Here is a 23670-nt window from a genome sequence, read left to right as displayed (position 1 = left end):
GTCACTGATTTCATCCTCAACACGACACATCATGTCACACTGCCATTATTACTCTGCATCACTCACACATGGCACCCTATTCCCTATTTAGTGCACTAGTTTTGACAGGGCCCATTGGTCCCCGGTCAAAAGTCATGCACTATATAGGGAATAGGGTGCCATTTGGGATGCAGATTCATATGGTATTCCACTCATATGGTATTAACCCCCTTCTCTGGACCTACTCCTATACAACATCACATAGATATGGCTGACTGTTTCAACTCCATCACTCCATCCCTCAACCCCTCACACATCTTTCTCTTCTGGTTAGAGAATCATCATATACCTAACCTGTAAGACATGTCCTATGTCTCAATCCTCCCTAGGTGGTAAATGGGTCAGTCCAGAAAAACAGCTGCTGCCCCCGGAAACAAGCACATGCACGCACATGCACACACATACACGCACGGACACAAACACGCACACACACGCACACACACAGACACGCACACACACGCACACACACAGACACAAGCATGCACACACACACGCACACTCACACACACACACACACACACACACACACACACACACACACACACACACACACACACACACACACACACACACACACACACACACACACACACACACACACACACACACACACACACAGTGAGAGGATGTAAGGATAGGCAACAGGATAGAAACAAAACCAGGGACAAACAGAGAAAAGCGTATTCCCTGATTGATTGATTGAGAGGGATAAAAGAGTGCAAGCTCATCCCTCTCTTTCATGTTGCTGGGAGAATAAAGCCCTAATGGATGGCAGGTGTGGCGGCCATACACATAATGAAGCTGGAAAGCAATAGGACATAGTGTCTGTCTGTTTGTTCAAACCTTCCACACCTTCCACACAGAAATAAGGATAGAGATTATGAAAGCTTACTGAAACAATGGATCATACAGGTACTGTTGGATGGATTATTTTGATAAAGGGTTGTTCAAGATACAGGTTTCCTTTTCTCAGGTAGGATCAGGTAGGATCAGGTAGGATCAGGTTCCCAAACAGTGTAACCTTTCCTTTTATAGTCTGTTAATTACTAAGTAATTACTAGGTAAATACGTAGTAACAAAAACGAAATATGTAGTAACAATTTAGTCTTAAACATACTTACTAGGAACCAAAGAAGTAAGAACTACATAATTATTAAACACAAAGTTACAAAATGTAATTATGTAGGTAACTACAAGTAACTACAATTATGTACCAGCTAATTACTATGCAAACACCTAGTCATGCCACTTTTTCAAAGTAATATATAAGAAACACCAAGGAACATACAAAGTCACAAAATTATATAGTCACAAAATTATATTTTAGTAACACATTTTGTCCAAAAGGTAAGTACAAAAACCAGCATATTACTATGTAGATACATAGTCACACCAGTCTCTTTCAAAGTAATACCTAAAAATCACCAATGAACATACATGCTAATTAAAAATGTATGATCATGTAATTACTAAAGAAATACCTTAAAGTCTTCTTCTTGTGCTGATATTCTCTCCTGTGGTTTCCATGTACATTCATAGTAACAGGGCTATAAAATGAAGTGGTTTCTATTTCCATGCAGATACAATGTAATTACTTGTGAGGTACCACTGCATTGAATGGAGAGAACAAAGTGACCCAGTTTGTCAAAGTGGGGACATTTGTCACAATAAAGACAAACACACAATTCATAGTGAAGTTCATTTAATGAAAATCAACCAAACCAATCTTAGTAGATTGTCACGCTCTGACCTTAGTATTCTTTGTTTTCTTTATTATTTTGGTTAGGTCAGGGTGTGACATGGGTGATGTATGTGTTTTTGTACTGTCTAGGGATTTTGTATGTTCATGGGGTTGTTTACTATCTAGGAGTTTTGTATGTCTATGGTTGCCTAGATTGGTTCTCAATCAGAGGCAGCTGTTTATCGTTGTCTCTGATTGGGAACCATATTTAGGCAGCCATATTCTTTGGGTAATTCGTGGGTTATTGTCTATGTCTAGTTGCCTGTGTTTGCACATTTATATTATAGCGTCACGTTCGTTTTGTTATTTTGTATAGTTTGTTTAGTGTCCGTCTTTATTAAAAGTAACATGTATTCATATCACACTTTGCCTTGGTCTCCTCCATTCAACGAACGTGACAGAATAACCCACCAAACCAGGACCAAGCAGCATGAGAGGAAGGAACAGCGCTCGGTGGAAAGATGGACTGGACGGTAAAGGATCCTGGACGTGGGAGGAGATACTGGCAGGAGAGGATTGCCTCAGGAGACCTGAGCCAACTCCTCGTGCTTACCGTGGGGAGCGTGTAACTGGTCAGGCACTGTGTTATGCAGAGATGCGCATGGTGTCTCCAGTGCGCATTTCTAGGCCGGTGCGCTATATTCCAGATCCTCGCATTGGCCGGGCTAGAATGAGCATCCAGCCAGGAATGAGGGTGCCGGCTCAGCACTCCTGGTCTCCAGTGTACCCCCTTGTGTCAGCTCTACACTCCAGACCTCCAGTATGCCTCCACAGCCCAGTACATCCTGTGCCTGCTCCGCACACTCGCCCTGAGGTGCGTGTCCCCAGCCCAGTACCACCAGTGCCAACACCACGCACCAGGCTTCCTTTGCGTCTCTAGAGCTCTGTACACCCTGTTCCTCCTCCCCGCATTCGCCCTGAGGTGCGTGTCCTCAGCCCGGTACAACCAGTGCTGGTACCACGCACCAGGCCTCCAGTGTGTCTCCAGGGTCCAGTACTCCCTGTTCCTTCTCCTCGCACTCGCCCTGAGGTGCGTGTCCCCAGCACGGTACCCTCAGTGCCGGCACCACGCGCCAGGCCTATAGTGCGCCTCGGCAGTCCAGTACGCCCTGTTCCTTCTCCCCGCACACGCCATGAGGTGCATGTCCCCAGCCCGGTACCACCAGTGGCAAGTATAAACATCCAGGCCTACAGAGCAATTCGCCAGTCCAGAGCGTCCGGTGACAGTACCCAGTCCAGAGCGTCCGGTGACAGTACCCAGTCCATAGCGTCCGGCGACAGTACCCAGTCCAGAGCGTCCGGCGACAGTACCCAGTCCAGAGCGTCCGGTGACAGTATCCAGTCCAGAGCGTCCGGCGACAGTATCCAGTCCAGAGCGTCCGGTGACAGTACCCAGTCCAGAGCGTCAGGCAACAGTACCCAGTCCAGAGCGTCAGGCAACAGTACCCAGTCCAGAGCGTCCGGCAACAGTACCCAGTCCAGAGCGTCCGGCAACAGTACCCAGTCCAGAGCGTCCGGCGACAGTACCCAGTCCAGAGCGTCCGGCGACAGTACCCAGTCCAGAGCGTCCGGCGACAGGACCCAGTCCAGAGCGTCCGGCGACAGGACCCAGTCCAGAGCGTCTGGCTACAGTACCCAGTCCAGAGCGTCTGGCTACAGTACCCAGTCCAGAGCGTCTGGCTACAGTACCCAGTCCAGAGCGTCTGGCAACAGGACCCAGTCCAGAGCGTCTGGCAACAGTACCCAGTCCAGAGCGTATGGTATGCCCACCCAGACCATCCCATATAGGCTTAGGTGTGCGGCCAGGAGTCCGCACCTTTTGGATGGGGGGGGGGGGTACTGTCAACGCCCTGACCTTAGTGACAAGGGTGATGTATGTGTTTTTGTACTTTCTAGGGGTTTTGTATGTTTAAGGGGTTGTTTACTATCTAGGTGTTTTGTACGTCTATGGTTGCCTAGATTGGTTCTCAATCAGAGGCAGCTGCTTATCGTTGTCTCTGATTGGCAACCATATTTAGGCAGCCATATTCTTTGGGTAATTCGTGGGTTGTTGTCTGTCTAGTTGCCTGTGTCTGCACATTTATATTATAGCTTCACGTTCGTTTTGTTATTTTGTATAGTTTGTTTAGGGTCCGTCTTTATTAAAAGTAACATGTATTCATATCACACTTTGCCTTGGTCTCCTCCATTCAACGAACGTGACATAGATACACATTTGTACTCACAATCATAAAGAGCTAGCATAACAAGAAAAGTGAATGGCATTTATTTACAGTGGGGCAAAAAAGTATTCAGTCAGCCACCAATTATGCAAGTTCTTCCACTTAAAAAGATGAGAGAGGCCTGTAATGTTCATCATAGGTAGACTTCAACTATGACAGACAAAATTAGAAAAAAAATCCAGAAAATCACATTGAGAAATTTTTTATGAATTGATTTGCAAATTATGGTGGAAAATAAGTATTTGGTCACCTACAAACAAGCAAGATTTTTGGTTCTCACAGACCTGTAACTTCTTCCTTAAGAGGCTCCTCTGTCCTCCACTCATTACCTGTATTAATGGCACCTGTTTGAACTTGTTATCAGTATAAAAGACACCTGTCCACAACCTCAAACAGTCACACTCCAAACTCCACTATAGCAAAGACCAAAGAGCTGTCAAAGGACACCAGAAACAAAATTGTAGACCTACACCAGGCTGGGAAGACTGAATCTGCAATAGGTAAGCAGCTTGGTTTGAAGAAATCAACTGTGGGAGCAATTATTAGGAAATGGAAGACATAAGACCACTGATAATCTCCCTCGATCTGGGGCTCCACGCAAGATCTCACCCCGTGGGGTCAAAATGATCACAAGAACGGTGAGCAAAAATCCCAGAACCACACGGGGGGACCTAGTGAATGACCTGCAGAGAGCTGGGACCAAAGTAACAAAGCCTACCATCAGTAACACACTACGCCTCCAGGGACTCAAATACTGCAGTGCCAGATGTGTCCCCCTGCTTAAGCCAGTACATGTCCAGGCCTGTCTGAAGTTTGCTAGAGAGCATTTCGATGATCCAGAAGAAGATTTGGAGAATGTCATATGGTCAGATGAAACCAAAATATAATTTTTTGGTAAAAACTCAACTCGTCGTGTTTGGAGGACAAAGAATGCTGAGTTGCATCCAAAGAACACCATACCTACTGTGAAGCATGGGGGTGGAAACATCATGCTTTGGGGCTGTTTTTCTGCAAAGGGACCAGGACGACTGATCCGTGTAAAGGAAAGAATGAATGGGGCCATGTATTGTGAGATTTTGAGTGGAAAACCTCTTTCAATCAGCAAGGGCATTGAAGATGAAACGTGGCTGGGTCTTTCAGCATGACAATGATCCCAAACACACCGCCCGGGCAACGAAGGAGTGGCTTCATAAGAAGCATTTCAAGGTGGTTCCTGGAGTGGCCTAGCCAGTCTCCAGATCTCAACCCCATAGAAAATCTTTGGCGGGAGTTGAAAGTCTGTGTTGCCCAGCAACAGCCCCAAAACATCACTGCTCTAGAGGAGATCTGCATGGAGGAATGGGCCAAAATACCAGCAACAAACCTTGTGAAGACTTACAGAAAACGTTTGACCTCTGTCATTGCCAACAAAGGGTATATAACAAAGTATTGAGATAAACTTTTGTTATTGACCAAATACTTATTTTCCACCATAATTTGCAAATACATTCATAAAAAATCCTACAATGTGATTTTCTGGATTTTTCCCCCTCATTTTGTCTGTCATAGTTGAAGTTTACCTATGATGAAAATTACAATTGGTGGCTGACTAAATACTTTTTTGCCCCACTGTATGTGAATATGTGAAGAAAAATGTACATTCGCTACATACAAATATGACTGAATAGAATGACTGAATAAATTCCAACCACGAGGTAACATGGAAGATTGTTAGCCAAAGCAAATTGACTTGCATAAATAGCTAGCTATCTATCTGACCATTTTACTTGACAAAAATTGCCACAAAATAACTGTAAACAGAGTATTGGCAAACTATGCATACATGAAGTGTTTACACAAGCATATTACCTCATAAAAAAACAATATCTTAACACTCAAAAGAGCGAGCTCTTCTGTTCAAAATGAAGCTAAATTACAACCAAAGCGGGAGCTAGCATTCAATGTAATGCCAATACTGATTTATTGGCTTAATTAGCCTAGCATGTTAGCAGACTTTAGACGCCCTTCATTCTTAAAAAAAAAAAAAAAAAAGTGTCACCTGAAATTTGATGAGGTGTTATTGAATAACTCCATTGGCGCAAATACACTTCCTTGTGTGAAAAATACTAAATGAGGTGTTATTGCATAACACTAAAAGTGTTAATTATCTAACACTGACAAAGTGTAGCAGCGTTCGCACTAAGCACACTGTTAATTAAATACTTGAAAGTGTGGACGCATATACACACTGGCCCACTGTTGATTCAACACTGAAGAATTTTCTGTGTCGTCATCACAATCTCACAAAATCTATTGCTTAAAACAGATCAATATATTGGGTTTATTAAAATACAATATCGATGTGAGTGATTCATTTTCACACGCTGTAGATTACAGTAAAACAAGCTTATCAATTCCAGTCTGATGTAATCGCTTGGTAAAAGTTGCAGCGTGTGCAGTTTAAAAAGAACTAATTTAGCAAAGTACAGGTGATCAGAACACAAGTGTGACACGTGTGAGTAGGGAGTAAATACAAAAATACAAAAATACAAAATACAACAACATATTTCAGCATATTGATTATGAATTTGGACATTTAAAACCAGTGTTTTGACACTCGGCTATAAATCAAAAATACATGACAACAGGAAGCAGCAACAGTAGCAATGTTTTAGTAATATAAATTGTACTTTTAAGATTATATTTCAACAGGAATCTAATTAATCAGGTAAAACTACTGAATGAGCCCAAAGATGTGCTATGATATTTGGATTTATTGAGTGAAATCGTGAAAACACGTTTGTCTCGTGAAAACACGTTTGTAAGTGTGAAGGTGGTACCATGTAACAACAGGTCAAGATCACTGACACATTTTCTGTTGTCTTCAAAGAATGGAGTCATCCAATGTAGTGTTACTTCACATGTACCTACTTATCTACCTGGAAATAGACACCACTTCATTTTACAGCCATGTTACTAAATATATACCTAATGACTACAGGAAAATACTTGGTACACTTATGTCTACACAATAACAATCATAAAGAGGGATAATTGACCTGCAAGTGTTTGGTATTAACAATGTCTTCATTTTACAGCTCTCTTACCACCTATATACCCTGTAAGTGTCAATGTGGTAAAATGTACCAAAAGGGTAAGATCATGGACAGACTTGCTGTTGTCGTCATGGGATAGAGTCGTCCAATGCACAAGTAACTACATCGTACCTACGTGGAAACAGGCACCACTTAATTTTACAGCCCTCTTACCACGAACATACACAACACATTTGGAAAGTATTCAGACCCCTTGACTTTTTCCACATTCCACCTTATTCTAAAATTGATTAAAATGTTTGTTTTTTTACCACAACAATCTACACACAATACCCCATAATGACAAAGAAAAAACATAAGTATTCATACCCTTGAATCAGTACTTAGTTAAAGCACCTTTGGCAGAGATTAGAGCCTTGTGTCTTCTTGAGTATGACGCTACAAGCTTGGCACACCTTTATTTGGGGGTTTCTCCCATTCTTCTCTGTCAGGTTGGATGGGGAGCATCGCTGCACAACTATTTTCAGGTCTCTCCAGAGATGTTCGATCGGGTTCAAGTTTGAGGTCCTGAGCGCTCTGGAGCAGGTTTTCATCAAGGATCTCTCTGTACTTTGCTCCATTCATCTTTCCCTCAATCCTGATTAGTCTCCCAGTCCGTGCCGCTGAAAAACATCCCCACAGCATGACGCTGCCACCACCATGCTTCACCGTAGGGATGGTGCCAGGTTTCCTCCAGATGTGACGCTTGGCATTCAGTCCAAAGAGTTTAATCTTGGTTTCATCAGATCAGAGAATCTTGTTTCTCATGGTCTGCGTCCTTTAGGTACCTTTTGGCAAACTCCAAGCGGGCTGTCATGTGCCTTTTATTGAGGAATGGCTTCCGTCTGGCCGCTCTACCATAAAGGCCTAATTGGTGGAGTGCTGCAGAGATGGTTGTCCCAACTAAACATAGGAACTCTGGAGCTCTGTCAGATTGACCATCAGGTTCTTGTTCACCTCCCTGACTAAAGCCCTTCTCCCCCGATTGCTGAGTTTAACAGCTTTAGGAAGAGTCTTGTTGGTTCCAAACATCTTCAATTTAAGAATGATGGAGGCCACTGTGTACTTGGGGACCTTCAATGCTGCAGAAATGTTTTGGTACCCTTCTCCAGATCTGTGCCTCGACACAATCGTGTCCCGAAGCTCTACAGACAATTCCTTCAACCTTATGGATTGGTTTTTGCTCTGACATGCACTGTCAACTCTGGGACCTTACATAGACAGGAGTTTGCCTTTCTAAATCAAGTTGTAGAAACATCTCAAGGATGATCAATGGAAACTGGATGCACCTGAGCTCAGGTAAAGTATATAGAAACAACAGGAGAGAATATCAACACAAGAGGATGACTTGAAGGTATTTATTTAGTAATTCGTTGGGAATAAATGATAAATTACCATGTATGTTCTTTGGTGTTTCCTATGTATTTACCTAGTAAATAACGGGCTGTAAAATTAAGTGTTACCCATAACGGTGCTTGGAGTAGTGCACCTCCATCACAACATCCAAGCAAACCCAAAGAGCTTGGTGAGTTACAAGCTACATGGGAGTACTCCCTGGTCATATGAAGATCTACATAGCAGCTGATAAGCATGATAAAGCATGATAAGCGTGTGTGTGGTGGTGCTGACAGCAACATCTTACAAATTACAACCCGACTTTGCTAAGTGCAGCTTTACTTTTTTTGAGCAGAAAGTTCCTGCTATTATCACATATGACCGCCAAGCACTTCTGGACATCAGTTCGACAGTTACTAACCTCGATTTTGAGTTCTCAGCTCAGCTGTTTCCTTGTTCATATCGGACCCCATTTCTTTATTCGATGGGCTACCAAAACACTGCAAGCTTAGACGCAACAGACAAGCCGGCATCCTGGTGAGACTGAGACGAAGAGAAAATCGTCCGGCAGGCGCCTCGGTTCTATTGGCAAATGTCCAGTCACTCGAGATAAGATGGATGAGCTTTGTTCGAGAGTCTGCTATCAAAGAGACTTGAAAAGCTGCAATATTACATGCCTTGCAGAGACGTGGCTGGATGACTCTATATATGTATTACAACAGTGGTTTCTCCATGCAGTGGCACGATCGTAAGAAGGCGGCCTCGTGCAAGTCCAAAGGGGGAGGATTGTGAAGAAAATCTCAAGCTTTTGCTCACCTGATATAGAATACCTCATAGTAAGCTGCAGACCCTTTTATCCACGCAGAGAGTTCTCATCAACAATTATCATGGATGTCTCCCTCCAAAAGCCAACACCACTTTAGCACTCAACAAACTATATGGGGCCATAAACAAACAAGAAATAACTCAACCAGAGGCAGCGGTTCTGGTGCGCGAAGACTTTAACGCAAGGAGACTTAAAACCATTCTACCTCACTTCTACCAACACGTCTCCTGCACCACTAGGGGCACTAAAACTCTAGACCACTTTTACTCTACCCTCAGAAACCCATAAAAGGCCCTGCCTCGTCTTCCCTTCTGACCACGACTCTATTCCCCTGCTTCCTGTTTACAAACAACAAATGCTCAAACAGGAAGTACCAGTGTGTGGTCCGATGAAGCAGATGTGAGGCTGCTTAGTAGAAACTGGGATATGTTCCAGCATTCATTCGATGGCATTGAGGAGTTTACAACAGTCACAGGCTTCATCAATAAGTGCATAGACGTATCCAAACCAAAAACATGCGTAAAACTATTCTTTATTTATTTATTTATTCATCCCTTGTTCTCCCCAATTTCATGGTATCCAATTGGTAGTTACAGTCTTGTCTCATCGCTGCAACTCCCATATGGACACGGGAGAGGCGAAGGTCGAGAGCCGTGCGTCCACCAAAACACAACCCAGCCAAGCCAAGCCGCACTGCTTCTTGACAGAATGCCTGCTTAACCTGGAAGCCAGCCACACCAAAGTGTCGGAGGAAACACCATACACCTGGCGACCATGTCAGCATGCATGCGCCCAACCCGCCACAGGAGTCGCTGGAGAACAAAGGGACAAGGACATTCCTGCCAGCCCTAACCCAGACGATGCTGGGTCAATTGTGCACCGTCCCATGGGTCTCCCAGTCGTGGCCGGCTGTGACAGAGGCTGAACTCGAACCAGGATTTCTAATGGCACAGCGATGTAGTGCCTTAGACCACTGCACCACTCGGGAGGCCCTGTGTAAAACTTTTAAACAGGTTAACACTCAAAATAACAGGGAGTGATCTCAAAGCAGGCGCAGATATTTTCAATCTCTCCCTGTCCCATTCTGTAAACCTAACATGTTTCCAGACTACCACCACTGTCCCTGTTCTCAACAACTGGAAGGTAACCTGCCTAAATGACTAGAGGCCCTGTACCACTCAAATGTCTAATCACACCGCTCTGAGATCTTTCCACACCTGGAATGTGCAACATTTGCCTATTGTTATTTTCTAAATTCTTCAAGCTCTGTCAAATTGGCTGTTGATTATTGCTAAATCATTTTCAGGTCTTGCCATAGTGTAAATGTTCAAATAGATTTAGGTCAAAACTGTAACTCGGCCCCTCAGGACATTCACTGTCATCTTGGTAAACAACTCCAGTGTAGATTTGGCCTTGTGTTTTAGGTTATTGTCCTGCTGAAAGGTTCATTATTCTCCCAGTGCTTGGTGGAAAGCAGACTAAACCAGGTTTTCTTCTAGGATTTTGCCTCTGCTTAGCTCTATTCCTTTTCAATCCTGAGAACTCCCCAGTCCTTAATGATTACAAGCATACCCATAACATGATGCAGCCATCACTATGCTTGAAAATACGAGTGGTACTCAGTAATGTGTTGTATTGGATTTGTCACAAACATAACACTTTGCATTCAGGACTAAAAGGTAATTACAGTGCTACGTTTTTTGCACTATTACTATAGTGCCTTGTTGCAAACCGGATACATGTTTGAGAACAGCAGCGTCTGGTAAGACAAGGGGCGGCGGACGATGTATTTTTGTAAATAACAGCTGGTGCACAATATCTAAGGAAGTCTCGAGGTTTTGCTCGCCTGAGGTATAGTATATCATGATAAGCTGTAGACCATACTACCTACCTAGAGAGTTTTCATCTGTATTTTTCATAGCTGTCTACATACCACCACAGATGGATGCTGGCACTAAGACCACACTGAATGAGCTGTATTCCGCCATAAGCTAACAGGAAAACGCTCACCCAGAGGCGGCGCTCCAAGTAGCCGAGGGCTTTAATGCAGGGAAGAAAAACTCTGGACCACCTTTACTACACACACAGAGACGCATACAAAGCTCTCCCTCACCCTCCATTTGGCAAATCTGACCATAATTCTATCCTTCTGGTTCATGCTTACAAGCAAAAATTAAAGCAGGAAGCACCAGTGACTTGATCAATAAAAAAGTGGTCAGATATGTTCCGGGATTCTTCGAGGAGTACACCACATCATTCACTGGCTTCATAGATAAGTGCATCGATGATGTCGTCCCCACAGTGACCGTACGTACATTCCCCAACCAGAAGCCATGGATTACAGACAACATCCGAACAAGCTAGAAATATGGGACCAAATACTTATTATTGTTTTAGTTAATACACATAATACACATACAAGTGAATTTGTCCCAATTCTTTTGGTCCACTAAAATGGGGGGACTATGTACAGAAAGTGCTTTCATTTCTAAGCTGTTCACCCGAAATGGATGAAAATACCCTAAAATTCAAGTTGACAATCTGCACTTTAATCTTGTAGTTAATGTATCATTTAAAATCCAAAGTGCAGAAGTAGAGAACCAAAACAACAAAACATGTACTGTTTCAATAATTGTGGAGCTCACTGTTTACACACTAAATACACACACTACACTGACACTCTCACACAAAACCCACACACATTAACATACAGTACATTTACATACATAATACATAACACACGCATACCGATGCAACACAAACACATGCACCCACACACACACCTTGCACACACCTCGCAACTCTGCACATTGATCTGGTACTGGTACCTCCTGTACATAGCTCCATTCTTGTGTATTTTATTACTATTGTGTTGTTATATTTGTGTTTTTTTACTCTGCATCGTTTAGAAGAGCTTGTAAGCAAGCCTTTCACGGTAAAGTCTACATCCGTTGTGTTCGGTGAATGTTACAAATACTATTTTATTTTATTTGGATTTGATATTTTAAAAAAGGGATACAGCAGCAGACTGCATTGGAGAAGCACAGTCACACACTGTGCACTGATTGGCTCTGACCATATGTATAGTACAAGCCATGTGCTTCAGCAATGATCCGGTGAGTGAACTGGAGCAGGGATGATTGTGATCACAAATGAGCCAATAAGTGGCAGGATGAGGGTGTGTGTGTGACTCCTACCTGGTCAGCAGGAGGGGAGAACGGCGCACTCCTCTGGAGCTGGAGCTGCTTTTCAATGTTGTCCTTCAGACACTGACACACACGTCGCTTCTGGTCAGCCGAGTAAGCTTCCAGACTGAGCAAGCAGTCACACTTCTACACAGCCAGAGAGAGACATGGAGAAAGAGAGACAGAGAGAGACAGAGAGAATGACACAGAGAGAGAGAGAGAGAGAGAGAGGGAAAGAGAGTGAGAGATAGCAGAGAGAGAGAGAGAGAGAGAGAGAGAGAGTGAGTGAGAGTGGGGGACAGAGAAAGGATGAGGGGTTGTTATTCTCCTTTCATGCAATACTTAATTCTACTCTTTGTTGCAGATTTGACAGTTTAGTTGAGAAAAAGGCTTCTTTGTAAATGTGTCTCCATGGTGGCAGGACCTCTGTTTTAGGAGGGAGAGAGAGGGCAAGAGAGAGAGAGGAAACGAGAGAAAAAATGAAAGCAAATTAATTATAGAATTAATGAATGATGGCAAATGGGAGTGGGGAACAGCAAGAGAGTTTTGGAGAGGTATCGTGCTTAATGGTTTCCTCACCCATGGAGAGTGCGTGCGTGCGTGCGTGTGTTTGTGCATGTGTGTCTGTGTGTGCACGTGTGTGCATGCGTGCGTGTGTGTGCAGGTGTGGACATGTGTATATGTGTCCGTGCGTGTGTGTTATATCCACTTAGTCACAGAGAATTACTCTGACCCACTGGTACAGTCCAGGGCAGTGCTGAGCAGCCTGAGAGAGCAGAGAGTGCTTTGAAAGAGGATAAGAACTAAGAAAAGAACTTAGCAAGCCAGAAGTGGCATCCTGTACTGCTGCTGAGTAGTAACAAACAGTAATAGTGCTATTGACTATTGTGCTTTAAATATTAACAACCCCGTGGTGTGATGTATGACCATTGTGACTTGGAGCCAGACTTAGATCATGTGATTTGCTCACTTCAAGTGAAACAGATCTCCGGTCAAACTGATTAAAAGACTTCGTTGGGTGCCCCCCAAAGAAAGAACATGAATCAAACCATCGCTTTTATTCATGTTCTGGAGGGTAGAATTGAATGTTCCGTAGTTAACTGCAAGTCGAAAGGGATATCGACGTGTAAAGTCTGTTCAAAGGAGAAGCTCAGAAAACATCAGAGGGAGAGACTAATGGGAATTTTACGCATATTTGCAATGGATGTGATTTCTTGCTAATGCTGCAGGGATGGAGCTATTGATGGAGTCAATGGGCTGAATGAAAATTACAATCAGACTGAGGAAACATCTTAAAAAAAGACCTCTGTGGTTCAAGGTTAACATTTATGCTGGTGTGTTTAAGTGGTGTGTGTATGCAGTGGATCTGTACAAAGACATGTTGTAGGGGACACACTCTTGGCACTGCCTGTGGCCATGAATAGTGGCAATGCATTGTGAGCTGTTAAGTCACCCTTGTGTGTTTTTCTGTGACCACACACACACACACACACACACACACACACACACATACACACACACACTATTCCGAGGATACTGAACATACAACCACAAACTGTTGTTTACGCAGTCTACTCAGAACCTCTATGAGAGGAAGAAAAACGTTTCTGTCCAGCTTGACAGAGAACCAAACTCTCCCAGATGGATGCCTGGCTCAGGTAAGATCATTTCAGTCATATTCATTCCCTGAAGTGAACACAACATAAAATACGAAACATTTCGACACTTAGCTGTTTATTTTTTCCATTCACTCTGCTTTCTTCTCTCTAATGTTTTTGTGCCAAGACGTCGTCAACAGCGTGGTTTATTCTGGGAGTTTTTTCCATTTTCTGGAAGTCCTCAGAGATCGACCGGAATCCTGAACGATTTTCTTGGAGCTAACGCTGTCCTTGTCTGCGACGCATCTTGATGCTTGCTAGCTCGCTTCCATGTCACGACATCTGTTGTTAAGCGGTCCACTGCCCTTCACCACTGTCCATTGAAGTTTGGATATTTTTGCTTTTCTTGTAGGAAAGCCTTTGTTTTCAGGACTTTTTCATTGTCAGATGTAGTAATGCAGCCTGATGTGTTCGGAACTACAGGAAGATGTTTTTTTTCACTGTCAAAGCCAGACTCCCCTGACATTGCGAGATTTGTTTAACCTTTTACTGCAGCGGGCTAAGTCAGGGTCACAGTGTTTCTTGGTAGTCTTAAACAAATCTACTTTGAAACCCAAGTATACACCTCACACACATGGTTATGAGCTTAAAAAAAGAAGACATATAGAGTTGAAATGTATTCAATTTTTGAGTTTGCATTCTAATATTACACTTTATATAATTCATAAAAATGAAATTATGAAAATAATGAATAATGTTCCACCCATGAGGCCACCAGGTAATTTGACAGCAGGAAAGGGTTTTACTTATTTCCAAAAGTCCAAAATCATTTGTGTAGTGCTTTTACAAAACATTTGTCACAAAGTGTCTTTAAAACATTCAATCTAAGTCCCCTGCAATGGAAAATGACCTTAAAATGAAGATTCCAGACTGAGTGAAAAGACAACAACTTGGACAGAACCTGATCTTCTGTCCACGAACTTAGAATCCCTGGAGAATGACAACAGATTCATCAAGTTCACACAGATTCCAGAGTATCCAGTCAGTAGGGACCTCCATGTTAAGGTCATGTTGCTCCTCCATAAGTGCATCTGGTAACTGCCCTGGGGCTCCCCTCCTGAGACCCCTGGCCAGGGTTACAAACGCTTGTCACTGTAGTGGTACCAGCGGCGTAACACAGTTGCACGGGGCCCTCCTCCATGTTGCCAGGCAGAGTGTGCAGTTTTATAACTCATTTTCTACTATTCTACACATTTTGTAATGAGAGCTCCTGTACATTTTGTAAATATTTCATATTTTTGATTTGTTTTTGATTGAATGTTTTCCTTTTCGTTTTGACACTGAATAGCAAAATAAGTTAGACAAAAGACAGGGTTACCTATGTGTTTCCTGCCTTTGAATTTGATGGCGAATCAGCTCTTTCAACATAGCTAGATATCAATGCTAGCAAGCTATCTAGTTAGTTAGCTAGTGTGTTTTGATTTGAATACACCACCCTATTTTTGGTTGTTTTTCTACAGTCTCCGGAACCATGAGAAGGACTGCAATGGATGGTGAGCTGGCAGTGATGAATTCATTGCTCAGTCTGAAACTTTATCTCGTACAAGGTAGTCAGACGGCAGGGACAGCGAAGCGCCGGTGACACGCATTGAATGGAGAGTGAACTGTGCCTGCCACCGGAGGACCTGCTCATCTCCCCCTGTTGACAAACCACTCCCTCAAGCTACGTGGATCCCTCTCAACTGTCACCCCATTGAAACACCCAAAACGTTCAACTCTAGCTGACAATTGTCGTTGTCCTGACCTACTCTCTCTTATGTAGCTACATATAAATATGATCTTATTTTTCTTATTTTTCTTTTCAAGCGCTTTGAGATTCTTTCTGTAATGAAAAGAGCTATAGAAGCTGAATTAAATAATTTTCATTGTGAGAACGTTCATATGCTATCTGTTCAATCGACCTATGTCGACCTTCCGTATCTGCGGTGGAAGGTGGCCGAGCTACAGCGGTGTTTGGCAGACCATGAGACCTCCTGAAAATCGATCTTCTCACGAAAACATCTGTAGTGAGGGAGCTTTCTTATATCTCCTAGATATAGGACAGACACTTCAAAAACGTATTCCTTATTATTTATATATTTTTTGACCGTTTGTTTTGTTGCAAATAAGCATAATTCTCATACAAACCCAAACACATACAACCCCCCAGAGTGACGCCTTTCGACATTAATATTAATTATCCTACACTATATTTGTCAAACATGATTGGCGTTATGTACAGTACCTTCGGAAATTATTCAGACCCCTTGACGTTTCCAAATTTTGTTACTTTACAGCCTTACCCTAAAATTGATTAAATCAAAAACAAATCCTCAGCAATCTAAACACAATACCCCATAATAACAAAGTGAAAACTGTTTTTTTAAATGTTTGAAAATAAAAAACAGAAATACCTTATTTACATAAGTATTCAGACCCTTTAATATGAGACACAAAATTGAGGTCAGGTGCATCCTGTTTCCATTGATCATCCTTCAGATGTTTCTACAACTTGACTGGAGTCCACCTGTGTTAAATTAAATTGATTGGACATGATTCGAAAGGCACACACCCATCTATATAATGTCCCACAGTTGACAGTGCATGTCAGAGCAAGCCATGAGTTTGAAGAAATTGTCCATAGAGCTCCGCGACAGGATTGTGTCAAGGCACAGATCTGGAGAAGGGTACCAAAAAATGTCTGCAGCATTGAAGGTCCCCAAGAACACAGTGACCTCCATCAATCTTAAATGGAATAAGTTTGGAACCACCAAGACTATTCCTAGAGCAGAGAGGTGACCAAGAACCTGATAGTCACTCTCACAGAGCTTTAGAATTCCTCTGTGGAGATGGGAAAACCTTCTAGAGGGACAACCATCTCTGTAGCACTCCACCAATCAGGCCTTTATGGTAGAGTGGCCAGACGGAAGCCACTCCTCGGTTAAAGGCACATGACAGCCCACTTGGAGTTTTCTAAAAGGCACCGAAAGGACTCTCAGACCATTAGAAACAAGATTCTCTGGTCTGATGAAACCAAGATTAAACTCTTTGGCCTAAATTCCAAGCGTCACGTCTGGAGGAAACCTGGCACCATCCCTACAGTGAAGCATGGTGGTAGCAGAATCATGCTGTGAGGATGTTTTTCAGTGGCAGGGACTGGGAGAATAGTCAGGAAAAGATGAATGGAGCAAAGTACAGAGAGATCCTTGAAGAAAACCTGCTCCAGAGTGCTCAGGACCTCAGACTGGAGCGAAGGTTCACCTGTCAACAGGACAACAACCCTAAGCACACAGCCAAGACAACGTAGGAGTGGCTTCGGGACAAGTCTCTGAATGTCCTTGAGTGGCCCAGCCAAAGCCCAGACTTGAACCCGATCAAACATCTCTGGAGAGACCTGAAAATAGCTGTGCCGCAACGCTCCCCATCCAACCTGACAGAGCTTAAGAGAATATGTAGAGAAGAATGGGAGAATCTCCCCAAATACAGGTGTGCCAAGCTTGTAGACTCGAGGCTGTAAGCACTGCCAAAGGGGCTTCAACAAAGTACTGATTAAATGGACTGAATACTTACAGTACCTGTCAAAAGTTTGGACATACCTACTCATTCAAGGGTTTTTCTTTATTTTGACATTTTATACATTGTAGAATAATATTGAAGACATCAAAACTATGAAAAAACACATATGGAATCATGTATATAGTGTTGGATTCGACATTTTGAACATTGAGATATTAAATAAATGATAGAGAAGAAGCATATAATACTAGGAGTGAAAGAGACTTGGTTTTATGTCAGAAGTTAATGGTTCTCTGTAGAAAGCCAGATGGCGTTGGAATGTGTTGGGGGACGGGAGGAGAGCACCGTGTTGATACAGGAAAGACAGATGGACATCTGTGGATTAGGTGAGTTCAGGAGGTGAGGTCAGATCCCCTGAAGGGAGTAATAAGGGTTCAGTATCCTGTTACTCTTTTCCTGTAGAACCATAAGATGTAAGGATTGGAGAGAAGGAGGAGTGTCTTAAGGGATATATGTATCTGTGTTGGGAGAAATGTTGGGTTGTCTGATTTACAGCTGTACAGAACCTTTGGGGAGAATTAAACTTGGTTAAAGCTTATCTAGTGTCTGTGAGTTATTTACTCTAAAAAATAAGAACCTAAAAATAGTGACCAAAAAAGTGTTAATCAAATCGAAATATCTCTTGAAGGCCAAATAGCCTTGCCCCTAAAATCACAAAATTCCATCCCTGCTTCTGACATACTGTACATGCTTCTGCAAAACGAAACTGAATTGCTGTACAGATAGTAAGTGTATATAAACGTCCATCCAACCTGTTAGGCAGATCTAGCTATTTGCCCAACTCTCGTCAAGTATTTGAACTCCTATACCTTTACCTAAATGTCCATTAGCACGCACACACCCACCATCAAGTGATAAGAGCAAACAAGACAGAATTCAATGAATGGCCACTGGCCTGCCTTGGAGTGGCTAGAAAACACACAGCATTTCCCTTTAATCAGATTGATTAAATTGCTGCCTGGTTGGAGCCTTCCCCCTGAGTCATCTGGCAGATAAGTCTTGCGGATCTTTGGCCTCCTGTCCACACTACTCACCTTAGTTTGCACTACGCCAGCACACAGTGTGTACTATGCAGGGATAAACTTAATAGATTCTAGATATACAATGCTCTGGAGAACCTTTTACAATAGGGAGATGCATGGCAGAGATGGCACCCCTATCAGCCTGCCAGAGGGCATGGCAGTCTAGCATGCCAACAAGAGAGGAAACGTAGGTCACTGTGTAAATGCTGATAACAAGCAAATGTCTCCTGAGTGCTACAAATCTGCTGTTCATTGTGATTTAAGCAAAGCAATGACACCATTCAAAAGGGTTAATGGCTTTGCAAGAAGGGGTTGAATTGTGATAAATTGCTGAAGGTGGACGTGTTCCCATTAGTCCTATCCTAGTGTGACCGATGCACACTAATGATTAACGCTATTCTGACTCGCCCAAGATAATTGTAAGTATATGCGTTCTGTGCGCCGGAGTACATGGAAGATCAGTTCTGCTTCTCCCTTGGCACGACTTCCTAGGATTTCCCAGTAAGCTTGACGTCTGTAAATGAACACAAAACCTTAGTTTGTAAAGGCAACGCCCCTCATTTGTCTGCCAATGAGACATACTTGGCAGGCGAGACAGAATCACTACACTTTTAGAAAAAAAGGTGCTATATAAAAAAAAGAAAGGGGGATACCTTGTCAGTTGTAAAACTGAATGCATTCAACTGAAATGTGTCTTCCCAACCCCTCTAAATCAGTGGTCTGGGGGCTGCCTTAATCAACATCCACAGTGCACGGGGAACAGTGGGTTAACTGCCTTGCTCAGTGGCTGAACAACAGATATTTGCCTTGTTAGCTTGGCGATTCGATCCAGCAACCTTTTGGTTACTGGCCCAACACTCCTATCCGCCAGGCTACCTGCCACCCCTATCTAGAACCAAAAAGGGTTCTTCAGGCTGTCCCCATAGGAGAACCATTTGAAGAACCCCTTTTGGGTTCCATGTAGAACCTTTTCCACATAGGGTTCTACATGGAACCCAACACAGTTCAACCTGGAACCAAAAAAGGTTCTACCTGGAACCAGAAATGGTGCCCCTATGGCGACAGCTGCGGAACCCTTTTGGAATCTTTCTTGTGTCCACCGGTCAAACTAGATCCTATAGACACTGAGTGTTCAAAGCATTAAGAACACCTCCTCTTTTCATTACATAGACTCAAACCAGGGGGCTCAAAATCTGGTCTGGGGGTCAAACCAGGGGGCTCAAAATCTGGTCTGGGGGTCAAACCAGGGGGCTCAAAATCTGGTCTGGGTGTCAAACCAGGGGGCTCCAAATCTGGTCTGGGGGTCAAACCAGGGGGCTCAAAATCTGGTCTGGGGGTCAAACCAGGGGGCTCAAAATCTGGTCTGGGGGTCAAACCAGGGGGCTCAAAATCTGGTCTGGGGGTCAAACCAGGGGGCTCAAAATCTGGTCTGGGGGTCAAAATCTGGTCTGGGGGTCAAACCAGGGGGCTCAAAATCTGGTCTGGGGGTCAAAATCTGGTCTGGGGGTCAAACCAGGGGGCTCAAAATCTGGTCTGGGGGTCAAAATATGGTCTGGGGGTCAAACCAGGGGGCTCAAAATCTGGTCTGGGCGTCAAACCAGGGGGCTCAAAATCTGGTCTGGGGGTCAAACCAGGGGGCTCAAAATCTGGTCTGGGTGTCAAACCAGGGGGCTCAAAATCTGGTCTGGGGGTCAAACCAGGGGGCTCAAAATCTGGTCTGGGGGTCAAACCAGGGGGCTCAAAATCTGGTCTGGGGGTCAAACCAGGGGGCTCAAAATCTGGTCTGGGGGTCAAACCAGGGGGCTCAAAATCTGGTCTGGGGGTCAAACCAGGGGGCTCAAAATCTGGTCTGGGGGTCAAAATCTGGTCTGGGGGTCAAACCAGGGGGCTCAAAATCTGGTCTGGGGGTCAAAATCTGGTCTGGGGGTCAAACCAGGGGGCTCAAAATCTGGTCTGGGGGTCAAAATCTGGTCTGGGGGTCAAACCAGGGGGCTCAAAATCTGGTCTGGGGGTCAAAATCTGGTCTGGGGGTCAAACCAGGGGGCTCAAAATCTGGTCTGGGGGTCAAAATATGGTCTTGGGGTCAAACCAGGGGACTCAAAATCTGGTCTGGGGGTCAAAATCTGGTCTGGGGTCAAACCAGGGGGCTCAAAATCTGGTCTGGGGGTCAAAATCTGGTCTGGGGGTCAAACCAGGGGGCTCAAAATCTGGTCTGGGGGTCAAAATCTGGTCTGGGGGTCAAACCACGGGGCTCAAAATCCGGTCTGGGGGTCAAAATCTGGTCTGGGGGTCAAACAAGGGGGCTCAAAATCTGGTCTGGGGGTCAAAATCTGGTCTGGGGGTCAAACCAGGGGGCTCAAAATTTGGTCTGGGGGTCAAACCAGGGGGCTCAAAATCTGGTCTGGGGGTCAAACCAGGGGGCTCAAAATCTGGTCTGGGGGTCAAACGAGGGGGCTCAAAATCTGGTCTGGGGGTCAAAATCTGGTCTGGGGGTCAAACCAGGGGGCTCAAAATCTGGTCTGGGGGTCAAAATCTGGTCTGGGGGTCAAACCAGGGGGCTCAAAATCTGGTCTGGGGGTCAAAATCTGGTCTGGGGGTCAAACCAGGGGGCTCAAAATCTGGTCTGGGGGTCAAAATCTGGTCTGGGGGTCAAACAAGGGGGCTCAACATCTGGTCTGGGGGGTCAAAATCTGGTCTGGGGGTCAAAATCTGGTCTGGGGGTCAAACCAGGGGGCTCAAAATCTGGTCTGGGGGTCAAAATCTGGTCTGGGGGTCAAACCAGGGGGCTCAAAATCTGGTCTGGGGGTCAAAATCTGGTCTGGGGGTCAAACCAGCGGGCTCAAAATCTGGTCTGGGGGTCAAAATCTGGTCTGGGGGTCAAACCAGGGGGCTCAAAATCTGGTCTGGGGGTCAAAATCTGGTCTGGGGGTCAAACCAGGGGGCTCAAAATCTGGTCTGGGGGTCAAAATATGGTCTGGGGGTCAAACCAGGGGGCTCAAAATCTGAACTGGGGGTAAAAATCTGGTCTGGGGGTCAAACAAGGGGGCTCAAAATCTGGTCTGGGGGTCAAAATCTGGTCTGGGGGTCAAACCAGGGGGCTCAAAATCTGGTCTGGGGGTCAAAATCTGGTCTGGGGGTCAAACCAGGGGGCTCAAAATCTGGTCTGGGGGTCAAAATCTGGTCTGGGGGTTAAACCAGGGGGCTCAAAATCTGGTCTGGGGTCAAAATCTGGTCTGGGGGTCAAACCAGGGGGCTCAAAATCTGGTCTGGGGGTCAAAATCTGGTCTGGGGGTCAAACCAGAGGGCTCAAAATCTGGTCTGGGGGTCAAAATCTGGTCTGGGGGTCAAACCAGGGGGCTCAAAATCTGGTCTGGGGGTCAAACCAGGGGGCTCAAAATCTGGTCTGGGGGTCAAACCAGGGGGCTCAAAATCGGGTCTGGGCGTCAAACCAGGGGGCTCAAAATCTGGTCTGGGTGTCAAACCAGGGGGCTCAAAATCTGGTCTGGGGGTCAAACTAGGGGGCTCAAAATATGGTCTGGGGGTCAAACCAGGGGGCTCAAAATCTGGTCTGGGGGTCAAACTAGGGGGCTCAAAATCTGGTCTGGGGGTCAAACCAGGGGGCTCAAAATCTGGTCTGGGGGTCAAACCAGGGGGCTCAAAATCTGGTCTGGGGGTCAAAATCTGGTCTGGGGGTCAAACCAGGGGGCTCAAAATCTGGTCTGGGGGTCAAAATCTGGTCTGGGGGTCAAACTAGGGGGCTCAAAATCTGGTCTGGGGGTCAAAATCTGGTCTGGGGGTCAAACCAGGGGGCTCAAAATCTGGTCTGGGGGTCAAAATCTGGTCTGGGGGTCAAACGAGGGGGCTCAAAATCTGGCCTGGGGGTCAAAATCTGGTCTGGGGGTCAAACCAGGGGGCTCAAAATCTGGTCTGGGGGTCAAAATCTGGTCTGGGGTCAAACCAGGGGGCTCAAAATCTGGTCTGGGGGTCAAAATCTGGTCTGGGGGTCAAACCAGGGGGCTCAAAATCTGGTCTGGGGGTCAAAATCTGGTCTGGGGGTCAAACCACGGGGCTCAAAATCTGGTCTGGGGGTCAAAATCTGGTCTGGGGGTCAAACCAGGGGGCTCAAAATCTGGTTTGGGGGTCAAAATCTGGTCTGGGGGTCAAACCAGGGGGCTCAAAATTTGGTCTGGGGGTCAAACCAGGGGGCTCAAAATCTGGTCTCGGGGTCAAACCAGGGGGCTCAAAATCTGGTCTGGGGGTCAAACCTAGGGGCTCAAAATCTGGTCTGGGGGTCAAAATCTGGTCTGGGGGTCAAACCAGGGGGCTCAAAATCTGGTCTGGGGGTCAAAATCTGGTCTGGGAGTCAAACCAGGGGGCTCAAAATCTGGTCTGGGGGTCAAAATCTGGTCTGGGGGTCAAACCAGGGGGCTCAACATCTGGTCTGGGGGGTCAAAATCTGGTCTGGGGGTCAAAATCTGGTCTGGGGGTCAAACCAGGGGGCTCAAAATCTGGTCTGGGGGTCAAAATCTGGTCTGGGGGTCAAACCAGGGGGCTCAAAATCTGGTCTGGGGGTCAAAATCTGGTCTGGGGGTCAAACCAGGGGGCTCAAAATCTGGTCTGGGGGTCAAAATCTGGTCTGGGGGTCAAACCAGGGGGCTCAAAATCTGGTCTGGGGGTCAAAATCTGGTCTGGGGGTCAAACCAGGGGGCTCAAAATCTGGTCTGGGGGTCAAAATCTGGTCTGGGGGTCAAACCAGGGGGCTCAAAATCTGCTCCTTTGATGCAGAGAGCTGTCTGGCACAAAGAGGAGAAGGGGGAAGCTGTAACCCAATATGGCAAGCGGAGTATGGGCAAATGGGTGTGTCGAAAAGAATATAGTAAGCGTGTGGAAAGGAGTGGGTGTGTCGAAAGAGCTATGCTATAGGTTAGTTAGAAGCTTTTGATTCTAGAAGCTTTTTTATTCTACCATGCAACTACCGTACATTGAGCTACTGTACCATACCGTGAGAGTTTG

The 23670-nt window shown here is 45.0% G+C and overlaps 1 protein-coding gene across 3 annotated transcripts in view; it reads right to left on the bottom strand.

Moving 5' to 3' along the window:
• The window catches only part of LOC110509811 (regulator of G-protein signaling 3), a 229537-nt gene that overhangs the window by 94165 nt on the left and 111702 nt on the right, over positions 1 to 23670 (bottom strand). For all 3 annotated transcript variants that reach the window (XM_036968257.1, XM_036968259.1, XM_036968258.1), the window contains one exon: positions 12435 to 12569. In XM_036968257.1, coding sequence (XP_036824152.1) covers positions 12435 to 12569 — 135 coding nt within the window. The remainder of the gene's footprint in view (positions 1 to 12434; positions 12570 to 23670) is intronic.

This window comes from Oncorhynchus mykiss, chromosome Y, assembly GCF_013265735.2.
Source record: "Oncorhynchus mykiss isolate Arlee chromosome Y, USDA_OmykA_1.1, whole genome shotgun sequence".
Classification (NCBI taxonomy): Eukaryota; Metazoa; Chordata; class Actinopteri; order Salmoniformes; family Salmonidae; genus Oncorhynchus; species Oncorhynchus mykiss.
The sequence above is the reverse complement of the archived record's forward strand: the minus strand, read 5'-3'. Positions and strand labels throughout refer to the sequence as shown.